Source organism: Bos grunniens, chromosome 10 (genome assembly GCF_055505025.1).
Source record: "Bos grunniens cultivar Pamir isolate PY7600 chromosome 10, Bosgru_T2T1.0, whole genome shotgun sequence".
Classification (NCBI taxonomy): domain Eukaryota; kingdom Metazoa; phylum Chordata; class Mammalia; order Artiodactyla; family Bovidae; genus Bos; species Bos grunniens.
Window position 1 is genome coordinate 16,592,976 of NC_141174.1, and position 21,036 is coordinate 16,614,011.

Consider the following 21,036-nt stretch of genomic DNA (forward strand, 5'->3'; position numbering starts at 1 on the left):
AAGAGCACGCTCTTCTGTGCTAGGCGCTTTTCTAAACAACTTACCGTCCTCATAACAATCCCAGAAAGTAGCTAACATATCCTCATTCCCATTTTATAGATAAGAAAAGGCACACACATTTAAAAAACAAATACAGAGGTCATTCTGGAAGGCCCACCAGGGGTCTTTTTAATTTCAGCTAATTTTGAGGCTTACGTGACTGCCACTGGCACACCTGGCATTAGGTCCACTTAGAAGGACGTAAGACAGGACACGGTGCCCAGGGACGGCAGCCTCGGGCGCCCCTCTTCACTGGAGCCAGTCCACAGGACCCCAGGCCACAGAGCCACTCAGAAGCCATCCTCTTTCACCCCCAAGCGGATGGCTCAGCGCAGGGAAACATGGGCGTGGCCCCCACCCTGCCTCAGCCCCTCCCAGGAGCCACTATTGTTTGTAACTCAAGCACAGGCTTAGTTGCCAGGATCCCCATAAAGGACAGGCCCGTGGAGAGAGTCGCTGTGCTCAGAGAAACACAAAGAATGGCTTCCCAACAGGGGTGAGTAGATCGCCCAGCCCACTGCAGTTATTTTCGTGAGAAGTAAAGTCTAACCGCAGTTGACTTCCATTCTTGATCAGGTTCCCAGAGGAATGAGATACAAAATTAAGCCAAGCTCAAATTCTCCTGCAAAGTGGGGGGTCTGGTTTGCCCTCCACACCATCACATGCGTGGTAAGACGCAGGGCTGCATCGAACCCAGACTGTAGGATGCCAGGTCCTCCATCTTAAACACTCGATTTTATATCCTCACGAACTGATCCTCAAAGATTCCCCCAGCTCAGCTCACTGGTAGTTTCATGCCCAGACTCTCCGAGCAGGTCACCTCAGGGATGCAGCAAGGCTGAGCTCAGTGCCCCAGACGTGCCATCAAATATCACTACAGCTGCCACACTCAGGCTCTCAGCAACCTCTTAGATAACAAGCATAGCTACACCTCACCTTCTTACCACTTACCACTCCCAGCCACTTGGAAATTCCATGCCCAGGTCAAGAGAACCCACAAGGAGACACACTCCTGAAATGGGGGGGGAGCGGTGCAAGGAGGATGAAACCAGCCCCCTTCCTGCCCCTCAGTTTAACAAGGCCAGGGGGCAGAGCACACACCAGGTCAAGTTAAGCTTGGGCCCACCTGGGCTGAACAAAGAGGGCAGAATCCCCAGGTAACTGAGAAAGTATCCAAGAGAACTGGGAGCAAAAAACTCTAAACACCAGCACTTTTGTGACCCCAAAACAGAGAAAGAAACAGTGCAGAGAGGGCTGATCAGGGACGGCGAGCAGCTCTGTGAGGCTCAAAGGTTTAGGAAAATCTCTTCCAGATCAACAGCCCCTGGGAGCTCGTTAGAGATGCAAATCGTGACCCCACCCAGACCTCCTGCTGTAGAAACTGGGAGTGGGGCTTTTGTCTGTGCTGTCAAGTCCTCGAGGTAATCCTGATAAAGCTTGAGACCCACTGGTTCGGCTAGACTAGTGTTATCTACCAGTAACCATCCCTGGCTCCCAGCCAGACAGGAGATGGAGTCAGGGCTAAGGCAGGGAGGGTGTGGAGCGGGGCAGGGGTTCCCCCTGGAAGGCTGCCATTCTTTTCAATTCTTTCTACATTCCAACCCTAAAGGAATTAGAAATTTCGAATCCCTTTTGAATAAGATGGCCCTCCCCATATTGCCAAAGGTTGCCAGATACAGTTAAATGGCGAGAGTCTACTCCACAGACTTCCCTGCTGGCTCAGACAGTAAAAGCTTCTGCCTGCAATGCGGGGGCCCTGGGCTCGATCCTGGGTCGGGAAGATCTCCTGGAGAAGGAAATGGCAACCCACTCCAGTACTCTTGCCTGGAAAATCCCATGGATGGAGAAGCCTGGTAGGCTACAATCCATGGGGTCACAAAAAGTCGGACACGACTGAGCGACTTCACTTTCTTTCCACTCCACTGACCGAACCAAGGGGTCCGGCGTCCACACTGAAGGGCAGGAATGAAACTCATGCTCTGTCCTGTGCATGACTACCTCTCACAGGAATGCAGGTGACTGTTATATTTGAGTGTGATTGTCCCTCAACAATGTAAGCCTGCCAGGTCAGTGAAATGTGATAGCCCCTGAAAGGCCAGGTCATGCCTGTATCAGCCACCTGTGGGAGAGGTCTGGGTCCCTGAGAGGGTGGACTTTAGAAAGGCAGAAGGGACTCTGAGTTTCTGTCTTGTGTCAAGACTAAATTATACAAATGGCAGCCTAGAGATCACTGGCATTAGAAGGCCTCAGATTTTTTAAATGCAGATTTCTGAGCTCTACCAGGACCTACTTAATTTGATTCTCCTGGAATGAAGCTAGGAATCTGCATTTTAACAACAATAAACCCCCCTCCCCTCCCCCTCCCCGGGCATCTCTTAAACTCACTGAAAAGGTAACTAAATGGCCCTGGGCACAAGAAGATCACAGACCAGGCCCAGGCTGTGAGAGGCCGGGGTTCCCATGGAAGCAGCTGGGAGGGGAAGGGGCTTCAAGAATCACCCATTACACACCCACATTAGAGGTTCTCAACTCTGCTGCATGCTAGAATCTCCTGGAATGCTTGCAAAGGCAGATTCCCAGGCCCTCGCAGACTCTCTGAATCTGACTTTCCAGAAGAGAGGCAGGGAATCCAGGCACACACCAGCCACACCCCAGGGGACTCTACTATCAGGCCAGAGTGGGAAACTCTGATCCCAGATCTCATGTCTGGGTTCTGGGAACTCTGTGCTCATTTCCCTTTTGTCCTCCTGAACCTGGAGTAAACTGTTGGTTTAAAGGGCCAGCCTGACCTCAGCAAAGCTCCAGGGACTCCCAGAAGGATGTGCTACACCCTGCATCTTGCCAGCATCTTGAGGGGTCACACAGCTCCTCCGAGGCCCATGTAGGGTGGTGTAAAGGCCTTGGGAGCCCCAAGGACAGGTGTCCTCGGACTCAGGTTGAGGCTGTGAGTTCAGATGCCCAACCCTGCAGATTCTTCACAAGCATAGCTTGAGTTCCAGGGAACTCAAATGGGAAGCAAAGGTTGTTATTCTTTTCTGAGGGGCCGGTTCTTAGAGAGACAAAGGAGGAGCCCAGGATGGGTGAAGGTGGAACACTCAGTCATTAGCAGAGCTGAGACCAAAAACTCAGACCTTATGTTCCTTACGTACCAATTCTGCATTCACTGGCCCATCAATCAAGGCTATTACTCCAAGACATGTGCACCCAGATCCAGCACATTTGTCCATGAAACTCTATCAACTGCTTGATTCCCAACGACATGGTCCTAGGAGTTCATAATTCAGAGGAAAATACAAACATTGTGTATCATACGGTTACGTGTGTCCTCGTCGCTCAGTCGTGTCGACTCTTTACGACCCCATGGACTATAGCCCACCAGGCTCCTCTGTCCATGGAATTTTCTGGACAAAAATACTGGAGTACATTGCCATTTCTTACCCCAGGGTATTCCAGAGGATCTTCCTGACGCCGGGATCAAATCCGAGTTTCCTGCATCTCCTACAGTGGCAGGCAGATTCTTTACCACTGAGCTACCTGGGAAGCCCTATACGAAATGGTTATACACACATATAATTAAAGTATGAACCATGTTCCTTTTCAAAGCTTAACCTGCAGGATTCTGGGAGGTCTCACAGCATTTAGTCGAATTTGTAGAGGGTCCTTTTTTTTTTTGGTTGTGTGTGCCTTTTCAATTTGGAGCAGACTGTAGGAGAAGAAAGCAGGGATTCTTAGGCAGATTGAGTGTCAAACAGTGCCTTTACATGACCTGTAACCCTCAGAAAGACACATTAAGATTGAAACCTCATCATGCCCATGTCCCAAAGACGGCTGGTCAGTGAAGGCAGGTCCTGCTTCTAACCCCCAGAACTCCAGAGCCTCATCTTCAAGGAAAGCAAGCCCCAGGGAAAGGGTCTGAGGACTGAATCTGAGGAAGGACAATCCATCACTGTCACCCCTGCCAGACAGATCCAGAGGCCACTCAGGCAACTGAGGCTGAAAACAGACCCCCGTTCTGTCTCCAAGAGGCTCCCTTCAGCATGGGGAGACAAAGTGGTGTGGTTAGGAAGACAGGCTTTCGTCTCAGACAGACAGTTTATACTAAGCTCTCTTGCTTACTACTGTTTAATCACAGGCAAGGAATTAAATCAGAGCCTCAGTTTCCTTAATATGAAATGGAGCAGTTAAGCACCTAGGTCATGGATTTCTTTAGAAGATTAAATGAGATAATGCATATAAAGCACTTTACACATATAATGCATATAAAGTGCCTGACACACAGTAACGGCTTGATAACATTTTTTCCCAAATCTGTGATCAAGCCTAAGAATCATTTCCTAGTTGGCAAAGACCCTGTCACCAAGTCCAACCCTCTCTCAAGAAAATAAGGCTTGTGTTTTTCTGACTATAATGAAATGTGTGCAAACAACCAGATTAGTTCAACGCTTTCTCACTGGGATTGCCCCAGGCTTTTGAGAAAAATGTTAAGAAATTCTATTTTTTTTTTTTGAAACTGGACATTTTTAATATAATGTCATCCCTACAAACGAGATTCTCCTCCTTCCCCCACCCTTGTTGCCGCCGCAGTTTGGACTCATTTCGTAACACCTGTGTCCTTTGTCACGTGCAGCAACTGGTTTCTGCGCTACTAACTTAGTTTAGGGCTAACGATCAGGCAGAGATTTCCTTAAATACCGTAAAGCCCATAAGTCTCCCACTTTGCTGAGGACCTCTATGTATGCACTGGGATTCGCCTGTGATGCTTCAGCAGCGTGGTGCCACCTCTGCCCTAGCCTTCACTTTCCGCTTACACAGAGCTTCACGTTCAGCCAGTGTGAGACTTTAGCACTTCCCTGGGCTTGTCCTGGGCATGTGCACAGCTCTGGGCATGCAGATTTCTAGACTGCTAAGAATATGTCAGAGGTTTCCAAAGCCCCCTGGTTGTCTCATTCTCCAGATTTTCCTTTCAAGATCTTTGGCCAGCCTCTTGATGACCCCAACTGGTATTGTAACCTCAGACAGTTGTGATGTTAAACAGTGACTGCTTTCAATAAATACCCGGACATAGCGCTTTCCCACTGAGAAAACTCTGAGTCAGGTCAAATATAGGCAAATCCTCTGAATGGAACCTTTCCAGGGAAACGGAAGTCAAATAAACAGTGATCTAGGGATGGGACTTTGTTGGGGAGGGGGGCAGGGGGGTGTCCAAAATTGTCTGGGCCCCTCCAGTGGCTGTGAGGTTGCTAGTTTTCACAGCTATCATGTCTGGGAAGCTAGTTTTCAAGGCTACTACAGAGTCTAGAGGGGAGGATTGGAATAGGACAAGTTAAGACTCAAAGCTTGCTACTTTACCATTATTTAGCCATTTGCCTTGAACAGAGGCTCGTTGGGTTAAGCCTTTAGTCAAGAACCCTGAAATAACTGATGCTGATAATGTCTGCCAGTGTTTTTGTTTTCATGGAGGATCAGAAGATCTACTGTCCTCACTCCACCATCCCAGAAGTGTTAACGCATTTATTCTCTGTGTTATCACTTAACCAGATAGATAAGGAAGAGTATCCAGAACCCAGAGCCCAGCCCATATCAAACAGTGCTGCTCCTCGTACATTTTGGTATTTCTTACTTTCATGGGTCAGTGACCTGACCCTGCCATCAACAGCCTCTATCACTGAAGACCGAAACCTCCGGAATGAGGCCACTGCCTGGTTAATACCACCATCACTATTCTCACCCACAGGAGATATTTATTAAGCAGTTATCTGCCCTAGAATTCCACTGCTGCTGCTGCTGCTGCTGAGTCACTTCAGTCGTGTCCGACTCTGTGCGACCCCATAGACAGCAGACCACCAGGCCCTGCCGTCCCTGGGATTCTCCAGGCACAGGAGTGGGTTGCCATTTCCTCCTCCAATGCATGAAAGTGAAAAGTGAAAGTGAAGTCGCTCAGTCGTGTCCGATTCTTAGCGACCCCATGGGCTGCAGCCTACCAGGCTCCTCCGTCCATGGGATTTTCCAGGCAAGAGTACTGGAGTGGGGTGCCATTGCCTTCTCCTAGAATTCCATGGTAGGTCTCAAATGCCCTGTTGTCAGACATAATAAGGTTTATAGCGGTTAAGGGCTGATGCACTCAAGACGTTTAATTCTAGGGAAAAGGGAAAGTTCTTAGAAGCATGGAATCCTGAGTCTGGAAGGGAACCAAAAGATCACATTTCAGTTCAGTTCAGTTCAATTCAGTCTCTCAGTCGTGTCCGACTCTTTGCGACCCCATGAACTGCAGCACGCCAGGCCTCCCTGTCCATCACCAACTCCCAGAGTTCACCCAAACCCATGTCCATTGAATCGGTGACGCCATCCAGCCATCTCATCCTCTGTCGTCCCCTTCTCCTCCCGCCTTCAATCTCCCCCAGCATCAGGGTCTTTTCTAATGAGGCAGTTCTTCACATCAGGTGGCCAAAGTTTCACTATCATGATTCACCATCCATCTATAGGCTGATATTCCCCACAATATCCCCACTAAAGTGTAGGCTGGTTCCACCTACACTTGAATATCTCTCAGTGGTGAGCAACTCCACTTTATCACCATTTTTATCTTTAGTTGGCCACCCTGAGAATTAGAAACTTTGTTTTGTGAATGAATGCAGAGACACACTCAGAACCGAGAAGGTGGTCAGAGGAGGATTGGAGACCACAGACCTTGAAGACTGACATGGATACCTAGTGCTATTCACCTAACCGATTCATATGCCTGAAAACCAGGGGTGCCTCTCTACTGATGATACCACCTCTTAGCTAACACCTCAGCAGGCAAACACTTTAATTCAGGTAAAGGGCATTGATAAGCTTAAAATGCTAAGTTGCTACTGCTAAATTGCTTCAGTCGTGTCCGACCTTGTGCGACCCCATAGATGGCAGCCCACCAGGCTCCTCTGTCCCTGGGATTCTCCAGGCAAGAATACTGGAGTGGGTTGCCATTTCCTTCTCCAATGCATGAGAGTGAAAAGTGAAAGTGAAGTCGTTCAGTCCTGCCTGACTCTTTGAGACCCCATGGACTGCAGCCTACCAGGCTCCTTTGTCCATGGGATTTTCCAGGCAAGACTACTGGAGTGGGTTGCCGTTCCCTGGCAAAATTCAAGGAAGGAGCACAGGCAATCATGGATCAGGCTTTGGAGTCTGACAAATCTGTGTTTGAATCTTGGCTCTGCCCTTTAAAAGCTGTGTATTCTTGAGGTATTACTTAATCTCTCTGAGTTTGTTTCCTCATCTGTTAAAATGGGAAAATGATACCACTTACCACACATTGGTGTGGTGGGAGTTAAATAAAAAATCTTGGCACATAGCAAATGTTATTACACATGGTTTCGGAGCCTAGAGAAAACCTAAGGGTATAGCCAAGTCATTGTAAAAGACCCTGATGCTGGGAAAGAGGAGGAGGAGGGGATGACAGAGGATGAAATGGTTGGATGGCATCACTGACTCGATGGACATGAGTTTGAGCAGGCTCCAGGAGACAGTGAAGGACAGAGAAGGCTGGCATGCTGCAGTCCATGGAGTTGCAAAGAGTTGGACACGACTGAGCGACTGAACAATAGCCAACTGGGATTTCACTAAGAATAAGTCATGTCAAACCAGTCTCACATCTTTTTTCTTCTGGTTATTGAGCATGATATACTTCCAGGATTGTAATCACACCAAACTGGAGGGGTAAATGGGCAGAGTGGAGAGCAGTAGATTTGCGTGGATCTGTAAAGACAGCTTTAATGGAATGCCCTGAGGTTGTGTCCTTGCCCAGGTCTAGGACAACATTACCATTAATCATTAGAAAGAAGATGCTGCAAACACCTTGCTGGAAAGGTAAGCCAATATGCCAGCAGAAAGACTGACATGTATCTTACCAAAGCCAAGAAAATTACATGAAATTTGGATGTTGTCTTCCATTCAGGTAGAAAAGAGGCCAAGTTAGAAGATGAAGGATTGGCTGGGGAATGATTCACGCAGTGAGACTCATGTAAACATCCAACCACACATTCATTCAATCACCCATCTAACAACTGCTGGAGTACCTGCTCTAGGCTACAAGTCCTCCTACTGCTGATGAACTATACAGGTAAAAAGACATAAATCTCTACTCTCAGGGAGTTCCTAGTGTGTGGGGAAAGAGATCTGGAAATGACTTGTCCTGTCTGACTCTTTGCGACCCCATGGACTATAGCCCACCAGGCTCCTCCGCCCATGGGATTTTCCAGGCAAGAGTACTGGAGTGAGTTGCCATTTCCTTCTCCAAAGATGTATGGTGAAGTCGATCAGTCATGTCCGACTCTTTGCGACCCTATGGGCTGTAGCCTACTAGGCTCCTCCATCCATGGGATTCTCCAGGCAAGAGTACTGGAGTGAGTTGCCATTGCCTTCTCCAGGAGACCTTCCCAACCCAGAGATCGAACCTGGGTCTCCCACATTGCAGGCAGATGCTTTACCCTCTGAGCCACCAGAGAAGCCCTAAAAAAGCTACAAGCTTCCCTTGTAGCTCAGTCAGTAAAGAATCTGCCTGCAGTGCAGGAGACCTGGGTTCAATCTCTGGGTTGGGAAGATCCCCTAGAGAAGGAAATGGCAACCCTCTCCAGCACTCTTGCCTGGAAAATCCCATGGACAGAGAAGCCTGTTAGGCTATGACTGAGGCTAAGCCTGGTAGGACATGACTGAGCGACTTCACTTTCTTTCTAATACTGCTTCACAGCAGACATACTGGGATGAGACCTGGAGGATCAGCAGGCATGTTGCCGGGTGACTTGACAGGGGAAGGGATGGTTAAACTTAAAGGAACAGGGAAGACTCTGAGGCACAGCTGGCTCTTCTGCTTAACCCTAAATGACGACTTTACATATACATTTGGGATCTGGAAACTGTAAGATGCACAGAAACATCAGGTCTCTTGTCTCACATGCCCAGCTCCAGTACACCCCAGACACACGTGCATCATACCATAGGTGATGACTAGCAGCACAAAGTTGAGGTTTTTGAAGAGTCGGATGATGGAACTTAAATACGAAGCATCAGCAGACGCCAAGGCATAGCTCAGGGACTGGGCCCTGCTTGGAGGATGTTTAGGCTTCTCTTTGAACACTGAAAGGAAACAAACAGAGGTCATTGCAAGTCCCCTGGTCCTACTCCTGCAGAGCTGACACACGGATAAGAGCTGACTCCCTCATCTGAGAAGGGGCTCAGACTCCAAAAGGAAATATTAACTCTTTGATTAAATCCTCTCGAGTCTCCTCTCTTGAAGCTGCATCTCACTGTCTGTGGCTGAGGGGCTGGTCCTTTGACTTCTTTTTCTTAATGACCTTTGGACAGCTGTGATCATTGGACTTTCTTCCAGGCAGTGCTCAAGGATAAAGGAGTCCTGTAATAAATGGCAAATACCAAATGGCAGAGCACTGAAGAATCCCATAGTAACCAGTGGACAGAAAGGAAGTGAGAGCTGAGGCTCTGGGATTCGTGGGCCCAGATGGGGACTCAGCCCCAGAGCTCCTCCCGGGGAAAAGGCTGGGCTGCCCATGAGAGCACAGAGCCTGGCACCAGCTGCCAATAAACACTCCCTGAGTGAGGGAAGGAGCTGCTCCTATTGCAGAGACCTCGAGTCCCTCCCTAGTTTCTCAGAGTGTGAATCGGACATCTGCCTCCTGGGAAACCAGAGGACTAACACGCGCTCCTGCAGGACTGGGGCTCTGATAGGAAGGACCTGGGAGGGACAGTGGGAAAACCATTCTCCGTACGTTCTAGTTTCAGTACAGCCGGTACAGTCCATTTCACTGCACTGACTGCTGTCCAGTTCTCTGGGGGCCAGATCAGTTTAACCAGCTGTCTGCCTAAATTGGTCCCCCAGCTGAAGCACCATCTTCACCCCCAGCCTCCATGAGAATGCTCCTGAAAGGTCAGGAGATGGTTTCCAGTTAGAGGAAGCTTTGGAAATGAGGTTTACTTTCTTGAACATCAAACGTCTTCCCGTTCCACCCAGATAAATCTCCAGTCCGGACTTCAGAGTCTTGCTTCTTCCTTTCCGGAAATAGTCCTGGCCAACTTCCCCCACCCGCTGGGAACCTCTCAATCATTGTCTGACCTGTTCACCTCCCCTTCTATCAGGGGAAAGAAATCAAGGCGAGAGACTTTTTTTTTTTAATCTTGGCAACAATAGCTGTTTGCTCAAGGATTGGGCAACCACAAACCACAATTTGGATAAGATTTTTCAGTTCCTTACTCAGTGAGCAGTGGTCAATGCTTGTTAGTATAATGTAAAGCAAAGAAAGGTCCCAACTCCAGGATCTCTGCAAAGGACCAGGCCCTCACCTGCTACCAACACAAGAATCTGGAGCTGAGCACATTACAATTCGAAACTTCAAGGCTGTCTGAGGATGTTCTTTCCTGTTCTCAACCACAGCTTCAAAGGGACACCTTTCTCACCTTTACAGGAACTCCAGGTTCTCCGTCCAGGAGATTCTGTGAACTCTGAAAAGCCCTTCCTCTGAGTGTGGACCCCAGGGAGGGAATGACACAGTGAGATCAGCTAGCGGAAGTCCATGATCATAATAATGTTTGACTCTGGAGGTGAGGCCGGCAGGCAGGAAGGAAATCTTTAACGTGTATGGTGGAGTTTCAAATATCAAATGAAAGCTGGTTAACCTTTAAAGAAACTGACTCACTGAAAATGAAAACTTCTTCTACACTCTTTATCACAGCCCATCTGATATTACTCAGATAATAAAAGATGATATAAATTATACTAACCAAACATCTCAATGATTAAATCTGTATACATGGAGTAACAGTAGTTCTCTGGGGCTGGAGTTTGGGATTAACTAATTCTAGGCTAAGTTAATGGTCATTGTTTTGTGTATGCTTTTTTGTATCTTCTAGATTTTTTCATAATGAGCATTATCCTATACACATTTTTTCAAAGTATTTAAAAAATGTGGGCCCCAGGCATTCTCGAGTGATTATATGAGAGCTTTAGTGTTTGTGGGTCAATCTTGTTTTGTTTCAGAAATGTAGATTATGGAGTCAGCAGTTTAGGCTAGAATTCAATCTCTGCCACTTACTATCTAATCTTGAACAATTTCCTTATCTCCTCTTAAGTCACGGTTTTCTCTTGGTTAAGAGACACTGATACTAGGACCGCCCCCCTCCCCGCCCCATAGGGGTCAATGAGAACAGGTGCACTCAGCACAGGGCCTGTGGTGTCACAAGTACTCAGCAGAGTTGCATCAAGGGGATCAAGGCTGCCCATTAATTCTCATAAGGTCATACGGAGGAACTGGTCATTAGAACTAATCTTGACTGAGCATCTAACAAAGCACACAGGACCAGTTACTATTGTATTGGCAGCAACTACTCTGGCTAAAACATTTGAAGACCATTGGAAGCTTGGCTTCCAGTTTCTATAGACATGTTTTATAAAATACATGATACCCAGAATGGTGTTCTAGGGCCATATTCACAAAGTCCTCACCCAGGTCAGCAGGACATCCTTGTCTCCCCGCCCCCCATGGGTCTATCAGTGACCTTACCTATGATGACAAGGATGAAAAGCAGAGTGGCCACACCTGCTATTATGTAGAACATGATGCTGATGTGGTAGGCAAGCTTGTCCTGGTCTTTGATGTTGGGTACCAAGACGGGAGGGACCAAGAACCCAATGGCAATTCCAAGCTATAGAAGACAGAGACAATCAATTATAGTATCAATAGCCAAGAGGCACACATTTAAGAGACTCCTAATAAGAAACAATCCTCAACTTCCAGTCCTTAAAACCCAGACAGGGGTTGTTTCCCACTCAAGACACCAGAGATCTTTCTTTTGATTGACAGCTCAACCCACACACCCTCTTGACCACCGTCACTATCAATGGTGGTTTAGTGTACAGTTTAGGACTGTAGCCTGCCAGGCTCCTCTGTCCATGAGATTCTCCAGGCAAGAATACTGGAGTGGGTTGCCTTTTCCTTCTCCAAGGGATCTTCCGACCCAGGAATCGATCCCAGGTCTCCTGCCTTGCAGGCAGATTCTTTACTGACTGAGCTACGAGGGAACCACTGAAAAAGATTGTAGTTGGGGTTCTCATTGCAGGCGATTTTTTTTTTTTTAACAACAAATTAATGAAGAACAGTTTTTATACTCCCATCTCTGTGGTAAAGTAAAACAACGCTAGTTTTGCTTTTGGTTCCAGTTAAATTCTTGATTTCACTGAATCTGTTAAACTGTAGCTGAGAGACCACCTGAGGGATAAATTCTATACACTATAACCCCAAGAACTTGCATCCAGTGAGAGACGGAAGCCAAACATTGTGACCACACTGACAAACGTAAATGTTTCAGTTCACTCTGTAACTTGTCATTTAGAAAGCATCTGTGGTGTGAATTCACAGAACTGCATAAATTTATATACACAGGACATAGGAACATGCAAACTGGCTATAAACACACACACACATACTCACATACCCCAACAAACTGAAACATCTCATATCAGCACTGCAGTTCTAACTTCAGGGACCTAACAGTTGAGTATTTCTGACAGCAGAAACACCGTGATTCAGGAGTGACCAGCTGAGATACAAGGCCCCAAACCCTTCTGCCACATGAAATACCAAGGTGGAAATTGGAACACAGCCTGAAAACTCATGCAAGATTCAAATTCTAGAATTGAGAGACGCTAACTCTTTTGTGTTAAGGTACCACTTCTCCTTTATTGAATTTGAAAGCAACTGCAGGGAGAGAAGCAATTTGCTTTCAGGCCGATTATAACATCATTAACTGCCAATGCACTCATCGTCCCAGTCGGTTTTCTAGCCTGTCAGTTATAGCCACTCAAGGTACTCACTAGTGATTCTTAGCTCTGAAATAGTCTCAAAACTCATCATCAACAGGTTCAGAGCAGCATTCTTCCAGTGCGTACTGTATACAATCAACAAGTCAAACTGATCTTCTAAGCACCTGCTTTTTGAAATGTATTCTGCTAGATTTCTGAGGGAGTACAGAGATGTATATGGCAGAGTACTGCTTCAAGGAGCTTTATAATCTAGTGGGGGCAGGGAGAATTAAAAGAAAGATACAAAAGGTAACACAAATGGAGATACTTGTGGGTTGAAATGATTGAACAATAGTTCCAGAGTTCCTTTATCATCCTCTGTTATACACCCATTATTAGAGGACTAAATAGAGGTTTAGTGACTTGTTCAGGGTCACACAGAGTTGAGAAACCAGACCTCCTGGCATCTCGAAGACGTGCCTCCTTCATGGGGCCTAGATTGCCCTTCAGGGCTAAAGTCATGAGAAAAGTCCAAGCGAGCAGGCTCCTCCATGAGAAGGTATTTCGTGTCCTTAGAGCTTTATCTGATCCTCACTTACATTAATCTATCAGAGTTGAGTCCCGCTTCTTAACTGCTGGTCTCCAAGATGTTGAGGGTAAAAACCAGCCAAAGATAGAGGGGCAAATGTAGCTTTCACAGCTGGGAAGCTGGGCCACTGCACGCCCTCTCTGGTTTCCTAAGCGCTTTGAAGTTGCAGATCTAGCGTCAAACAGGATGCCAGAGGGTCCCTTTGGCAAGAATGAGGGAAGATATGGGACTTCACTCAAGGTCCTGGGATTCTCTCATTCTCAAAAGGACCTTGATGGAGGGGGACCTAATGCCCAGTGATGTTCTGCCTCGAGAGGGAGGTCCTCCCAGCTGGGTCCACGCTGCACACCTGAGCCCTCAGAGGCCCCCCTCCATCCTCTGTCCACACTCCGTCCACACTCTAAGCCTGAATGAGTACTTTTGCAGCCTCAGAATGGGGCAATCAGCTTAAGGGCCTGAGGCAGCCCTGGCCAGGTGGCAAGGCTGTCCCACAGGGACCTTTCTCCAGGAGGATGCCAGCTTTGGCAGTACTTTCATACCCAGTGTGAACATTCAAACACAGGGATCGCACTGCCAGCTGCTGCCTCTTCTGTTTTCCAGAGCATATATTTCTCCTGCTTCTTGAAAGCCATGCTCAGTGAGTGTGCAGAGCCCTATACCCAGCTCCTAGATCCCGAGTCTGTGCCTTAGCAGGAACTCAGCCATGTTTCTGGCTGGGTGGATGGACAGATGGATATTGGTAGAAGGTCTTATCTACACAAAGCTGGTAGAATCACACAGGTCTGCCCACTAATGACCATGTTCTTTCTACAAACCATGCTGTATTTCCAGTCGTAAGGGAAGAAAATCAGTGTGGGGCTGTGGGTGGGAAGAGGGTAGGATCCTGACTAGCTTTTGAGCATCTGCTAGGCACTGGGCATGTAATACAGCTTATCTTTTTCACTTAGTCCATGAACTCTTACAACAAAGACAAAAATGAGAAAAACTGGTCAGTACGCAGCCAGCATCACACTGGCGGTAGCATAAGAGTTGGGTTCCCAAACCAGTTCTGTCTGACTCTGGGCCCCAGCTCACCTCCTGCCTCCCAGGAAATGGTGCTGGTGTGACATCAGTCAACCTAGAAGCCTATATTTTCACTCCTTTGAGTTCTGTCACACACTTGAGAGGACACCCACCAGGGTGAAAACCAGAGACCTGCAGCCCAAGTGAGGCCAAGAAAAATGTGAAGAATTGAGAGAATGCTGCTCCCAAGGGTAGGATCCTCATCTTTTCCATGCTCACAAAAAAAGCAAGGACCCACACCATGAATGTAAAGGATTAAAAAATCACTGCTTAAAAAAAAAAAAAAAAATCACTGCTAACTGGTTCTGGCTTGCCCTTTGCCCCAGCATTTGTTCTAGTTTTATCCTCCTCAAATAGTCATGGGCAAAGTACACAACTCACAGACAAACCCAGTCACAGTCTCCAGCCTTCAGAGCCTAGGAGCCTAATTACGATGGTGCACTTTGCCCCAGAAGAAGACGTTTAATCCAAACGGGGTGAATGAAGGATGGAGATGCAGACTGGGAAGACACTCTATTTTTATCTTTGATTTGATTTCACCCTTTCTGCAAACGCAAGGATGACATCTAAACCCTGTTGCAAGAGCTGCGATCATGAGCACTCGCAGAGCAAATGTCCCAGTTAAAAACACGCCTATGCAGCCTGAGGGCTTCGGGTGACAGGAGGAAGCCATACTTGCGTCATGCATCACTTGTCATTCTTGCTCACGAACTTGGCAGAGCAAAAATTAACCCAGAAACCACGAGGCTGCATCTGGGGTAAGACGTCCACACTTAACCACTACACAGCACATCACAACATGTGTTTTATTTGCTCTGAGACCCACAGAACCACTGTCCCCATCACCATCCACATGGGGCACCCAGAAAAGCCCCAAGTCAGACAGAATCAGAACCCAGGCACAAAGCTGCTCCCCAAAGCTGCCTGGTCATGAACATGCCCAGACCATCCAGGGTCTCCCCAAAGCTGCCTGATTATGAACACGCCCAGACTATCTAAGGAAGACCCTGGGGCTTTCGCAAAAGGCAGGGAGCTCTGTGTCAACATCATGGTGAGGGCTCAGTCCTACCGGAACCGGGACAGACCACTGGTCCCCATCTGAGCCCTCTGCCAGGGTCGCAGGCACCTCATCCTCCAGACCCAGGTATTGGCCAGGAGGTTGCTGCTCCTCTTGATAGGAAGCAACCATATCAGCAAGCAGGTTCTCACCCACCGAATCTCATTCCTCCTCGGCCCTTTCCTCCCCCAGGCAGACCGGCTGATCAGAGAAAGCCAGGCCCACAGCCCCACGGCTAGGCCCCCACTGCCTCACTCCTCCCCTTTGGCCATAGTCACCAGATCAGGATAACATATCTCTTGGATTTCAGGGCTCCCAAGAGCTAGCTCCCTGGGACCAAGGATCAGAAATGTCCCCTTAGTGAGTCAGCAGTTTCCCTGCAGCAGAAGCCCCGGGCTTGAAGGCTCCCTTCCAACTTGGTCTCCTTATGTCTTCACTGGGAATCACCTTGCTCCTCAAGGAGCTCACACCCATGAGGTTCATTTTAAGAGTGAACATTGTTCATTTCAAAGCAAACCTCTCCCCCTTCCTCCTTTGTACCCCAGTGTCCCTCTGACTTGTCATCACTCTATACAGTAGTTAAGGGCTTAGGCTCCACAGTCAGAAAGGTCTGAGTTCACAGGCCAGCTGCCAGTCACTAGAAGGCTGACGTTGACATGTTATTTCCCTTCATTTTGCCTGTTTCCTAGCCCACAGGAAGTACTGTACTGCCGCTCAGGGGGTTGCTCTGAGGACTAGTGGGCCCATCAGAATGGACTTCACAGCAGGATGCTCTATGTCAGGAGGGTTCACTCCCTTCCCACCCGCCACGCCCTCCCACAGCATGGGCGACAACCCTGGGAGGACAGGCCACCTGGACAAACAAGACGTGCTCGTTTGACCGATGCATCCGCTCAGCCACCTACCCTGGTTCTCCTCCTCATCCTTCTCTGCTCCTTTTCTCCATGGAATTTTCTGGGCAAGAATACTGGAATGGGCTGCCATTTCCTTCTCCAGGGAATGTTCCTCACCCAAGGATTGAACCCGGGCCTCCCACACTGCAGGCAGATTCTTTACCATCTGAGCCACCAGGGAAGCACCAAAAGGTGCTACAAAAAGCAGTATGTCAACTTTCCATCCCATACACACAAACCCACCCACTCCTGGTCTCACGTCTGGACTCTGGTCCCTCAGACGTGGACAGCAGGGCCACCCGCAGGGAGGCTGCCACCACACCCTGTGGACAAAACCAGAAGTGACTTCAGCACTCAAGGTCCATCCCTACACACTGCTGTGTGCATTTGAACACCACAAAGCGGTGCTGCGGAGGCAAGTGGGCACCTCAACACAAAATTCCGCACCTATTACGCCGCTCTCCCCGCTTGGCCAGGGCCACTCAGACCACTGCTTACACCTCAGTGAACACGCCACACCTCAGTGATCAAGGCATAACTAATCTGGGCAAAACGACGCACAGAAAAGCCTCTGGGCCCCCAGGGCGGCGTGGCACGCCGCAGGAAAGCCCAGGCTCAGAGGGCGGTCCTGGGACTGAGTCTTGGATGCCCCAGAAAGGAGCGAGGCAGCTGCTGGGCACAGCAACACTGAACTCGATCAACGGTTTACTCATGAGGACGGGCCACCCAGGACCACCTGGCAGCTCCTAGGAACACATCACAGTCAGCAATAATGTGCAGGCAGAGCCTGCTCACATGACTGTATTTGTTAAATTCCCAAATCCAAGCCCCTGGCTTCTTCTGAAAAAGCCAACTCAGGATTAAGGATGGAGCAGACCTTCAGGAACAAAAACAATCGCTGATTTGGGGACAAATCGCCCATGAAAGAGGTTTTTGGATTTAAAATGCTAAGCTTAGGTCCCTAAGAACTTGAGAAGCGGTGTCACAGCTGGTCAGACTCTAGACTCCCTTAGGATCCCCTCCCCTAATCACAGGGTTTGTCCTCAAATCTGTGATTGCGCTGGTGGCTTACATAACCTCGACACTCTTGGATTTCCTCAGTCCTTCAGGTGGCGCTAGTGATAAAGAACCCGCGTGCCAATGCAGGACACGAAAGAGATATGGGTTTGATATCTGGGTCAGGAAGATCCGCTGGAGGAGGGCACAGTAACCTACTCCAGTATTCTAGTCTGGAGAATCCCATGGACAGAGGAGCCTAGCAGGCCAAGAGTCAGACACGACTGAAGCAACTTAGCAGGCGCTTGAGGAAAGAGGTGAGGTGGAGGCAGGAGGAGCACCAGGGACATCGGGACGGCCTGTAAGACTTGCCTCCCAGGGAAGGTCAGAAGCTCCATCAAGGCTGACTCACTGTGCTCGCACGCCACAGCTGCCGGCCTGCTGCTGCTGGTGCTGCTAAGTCGCTTCAGTCGTGCCCGACTCTGTGTGACCCCAGAGACGGCAGCCCACCAGGCTCTGCTTCTAAATGCTGTACCTACGTGCACACACACCCTCCTTTAATCCCGATTTTTTGTTGTTGTTTTGCTTTCTATGCTGTTTTGGCGGTGCTGGGTTTTCACTGTGGTGTGTAGGCTTGGTTGCCCCATGGCATGTGGGATCCTAGTTCCCTGACCAGGGGTCGAACGTGTTCCTTGCATTGGAAGGCGGATTCTTAACCACTCGACCACCAAGGAAGTCCCCAAATCTCTATTTTAAAATTGAGAAAACTAGTCATTTAAGTAGCTTGTCCAAGGTCACAGAACAGCAAGTGTTCTATGCTAGGCTTCAAGTTCAGGCCATGGGTACTAGAGTCCATAGCCTTAACCATTTGGCTGAACATTCCAGTCCTAGCTGTTATTCAAAGCAGAAGGAAGGACATGAATACATAATGAGCACCCACTGTGTGCTAGGCAGTTGCTAAATGATTTTTCATGCTATTTCATTAAATTCCTCACAACAACTCCATGAAGTCGTCAAGATTATATCTGGTTTGGTTTTTACAGAAGAGAAAACTATAACTTTGCCCAAGGTCACCCAGCTTCTAATGGCAGAACTGAGACGCGAGCCCATGGCAATCGGATTCCAAGCCCCTTGACAAACTGGGCATATTTCATGGAAGTAACTGCCTCAGAGACCTGATAACATCTCCAGGCTTACAGGTGCAATGCTATCATTCAAGCGCCTCCCACGAGTCTAGCTACTGGAGTAAGCAATCAGCAGATGTGGTTCCAGCTATAGTCTGACTGATGACCACTTAGTCAACCCCTATGGGTTTTCCTGTTCTTACATGCTTGACTTCTGATTGTCTTCCATGTAGGCTATTTGTCATCTCTCCAGCTAGATTTTAGGAGAGGGACATTGATAAATCTTACCTTGTGTGACCCCTCCCCATGCCACACCAGTACTCTGCCAAGAACAGAGATGAGGCTCAGGAAATACCTTCTGAACAGAGAAGACTTTTAGAACTCCACAGCTCAAACCTAAATCAAGTATTGCCAGTCTCTGCTACAGCAAAGAAGCTGGGCAGAGTAGCAATTTGCTGAACTGCAAGAGTTGACCACCAAAAGAAAGCAGATGCAAGGTGGAATAACGCAGGGAAGACCCCCAATTTGGAGCTCCCCAAAATCAGACACGGGGGTCACTGGAATGTAGGCTGATCAACCACCCACCCTCAAACCTACACTTAAGATTTACTGAACACCCACTGATAGGAAGCTCCACACTAAAAGGTAGGGGAGGAGATAAATGCAAGACGAAGGGCATTACCAAGCTTCCAAGCAGCCAACACGCCTTGAACTTGACCTACAGCCTTGGGGATGGGTTTCCTCCTCATTATTGAGAGGGTGCAGATAGCAGAGGTACCCTGGGCTCTAAACAGAGAAGGTGCTAAGTTTAGGGAAGGGGCCTGAGTTCTACTGGGAAATTTTGATTAATTTTTTTGACAAAGGGCTTTTTTTTTCTTTTAGTTCAGCTTCATATTTGTGCTGCTTTCAGTCATCACCTCAGGAGGCTCCTGATGCACACATGCCTCCTGTTAAGGGTAGCTGTTGCTCCTGAAATTGTGCTTGTGGTGACATCAGCAAAGGCTCAGTCCTGGTCTAGGTGAGAGCAGCCTTTACCCCCCTTTCCAGCCTCTGCTCCCCTTTCCCCAAGTGCCCGACTCATGGCCAAAGGTCCCTCGCATGACAGAGCAGACAGCCAGTGGCCACAGGCTCCTAGAACTTCCCCAGTGATTCAGTCGGGGAAGAGGAAAGAAAAGGGACATCTTTCTAACCACCAGGCCAGGAAAGGGGCGGATGCAGACCTCACTTTCTCCAACTCTTGGAAAAAATAAAAAGCTCCATTGAGATGGAGCTTTGGCACTTCCACCAACCCCCAATCAGACGCCAGCCCACGGCAGCCAACAGTTGAACTCACACATCTCGGGTACTGTTCCCATGCTCAACCTCACCACTCCCTGCCTGGTGACAGATGGTGAAATAGCCCAAAGCAGAAGAACTGTTTCCTTTGTCTGATATGTCACATGCTGTCATTCCTGAAAGCAGTTCATGTGACCATGAGTGCACGCTTAGTCGCCAGTCGTGTCTGACTCTGTGACCCCATTAGCCCGCCAGGCTCCTCTGTCTATGGAATTCTCCTGGCAAGAATACTGGAGTGGGTTGCCATGCCCTCCTCCAGGGGATCTTCCCAACCCAGGGATTGAACCCTGCATTGCAGACAGATTCTTTACCAGCTGAGCTATCAGGAAGCCCCTTATGTGACCATATACACTTCTAATACTCCCAAGTTTTCATCTGAGTCTGATTGGGCTTTCTTGGTTGAAAGACCCCCACTTCTGACTTTCAGAGGTGAAACTCAGACCAGAGGGCTTACTCACAGGCAGGCCCTGGAAGAGTGGTTTCTTAACAGGCTGCCACGAGCCAGACCCAGCTCCTCCCACTTCAGGGTGAGCCTCCAAAAAGAGACAGGCGGGGCCTTAGGTAGTTTTTCCCTAAGATGCCAACTTCATAAGGTAACTAGCCCTGCCTCATGGTCCCAGAGAGATCTGGAAAGGAAAAAAAATATAAACCTTGCACCAGAAAAACTTTTAATTAGCCATATCTACCACCATCCCCGGAGAGTAATACCATGAACTCTGGCCTGGGATTTAGAGAGTTACCCAGGACCTACTTACCTGAGGTCAGCTCCCCTCCTACCTGGCCCGACACTTCCACCACTAGTCACTCCATCAGCCTTAGAGTCTAATCCCTCTTCTCTAAGATGTGAATTCAGGAACTTTTCTTTTCTATTGCTAAAGTCCATGGGGTCTCAAAGAGTCGGACACGACTGAGTGACCAAACAACTCTTTCCTAAGAGCTCAGAATGTGGGTTGGCACAGAGTAGATATTCAAGAAATATTTGTTCAGTCAGTAAATAATGGCTGTGGTGCATTGTCTCAAAGAAACCATAGCTCCCAAGAACTGACATAAAGGTCAGAGTGCTTGGCCCTATAAATGGAGAGTATAGCCCTTAATGGGTTTACACTAGTGGTAAGGAAGCCGCCTGCTAATGCAGGAGATGTAAAAGATGTGGG

At 48.4% G+C, this 21,036-nt stretch overlaps 1 protein-coding gene and 1 long non-coding RNA gene across 4 annotated transcripts in view; one reads left to right on the top strand and one right to left on the bottom strand.

Annotated features, from left to right (window-relative positions):
- The window catches only part of LOC147363982 (choline/ethanolamine transporter FLVCR2), a 55,508-nt gene that overhangs the window by 15,816 nt on the left and 18,656 nt on the right, over positions 1 to 21,036 (bottom strand). The window contains exons 2-3 of one of the 3 annotated variants that reach the window (XM_086319601.1): positions 11,625 to 11,730; positions 9,010 to 9,150 (exon numbers count right to left, since the gene is read on the bottom strand). In XM_086319601.1, coding sequence (XP_086175727.1) covers positions 9,010 to 9,150; positions 11,625 to 11,730 — 247 coding nt within the window. Of the gene's footprint in view, positions 1 to 990; positions 7,980 to 9,009; positions 9,151 to 11,588; positions 11,731 to 21,036 lie in introns of those variants that run through there. The other 2 variants (XM_086319600.1, XM_086319602.1) reach the window with 2 other exon arrangements.
- Positions 410 to 11,567, top strand: LOC147363983 (uncharacterized). Its single transcript, XR_015133976.1, has 2 exons — positions 410 to 535; positions 7,973 to 11,567. It is a non-coding gene; the product is annotated as an uncharacterized LOC147363983 (long non-coding RNA).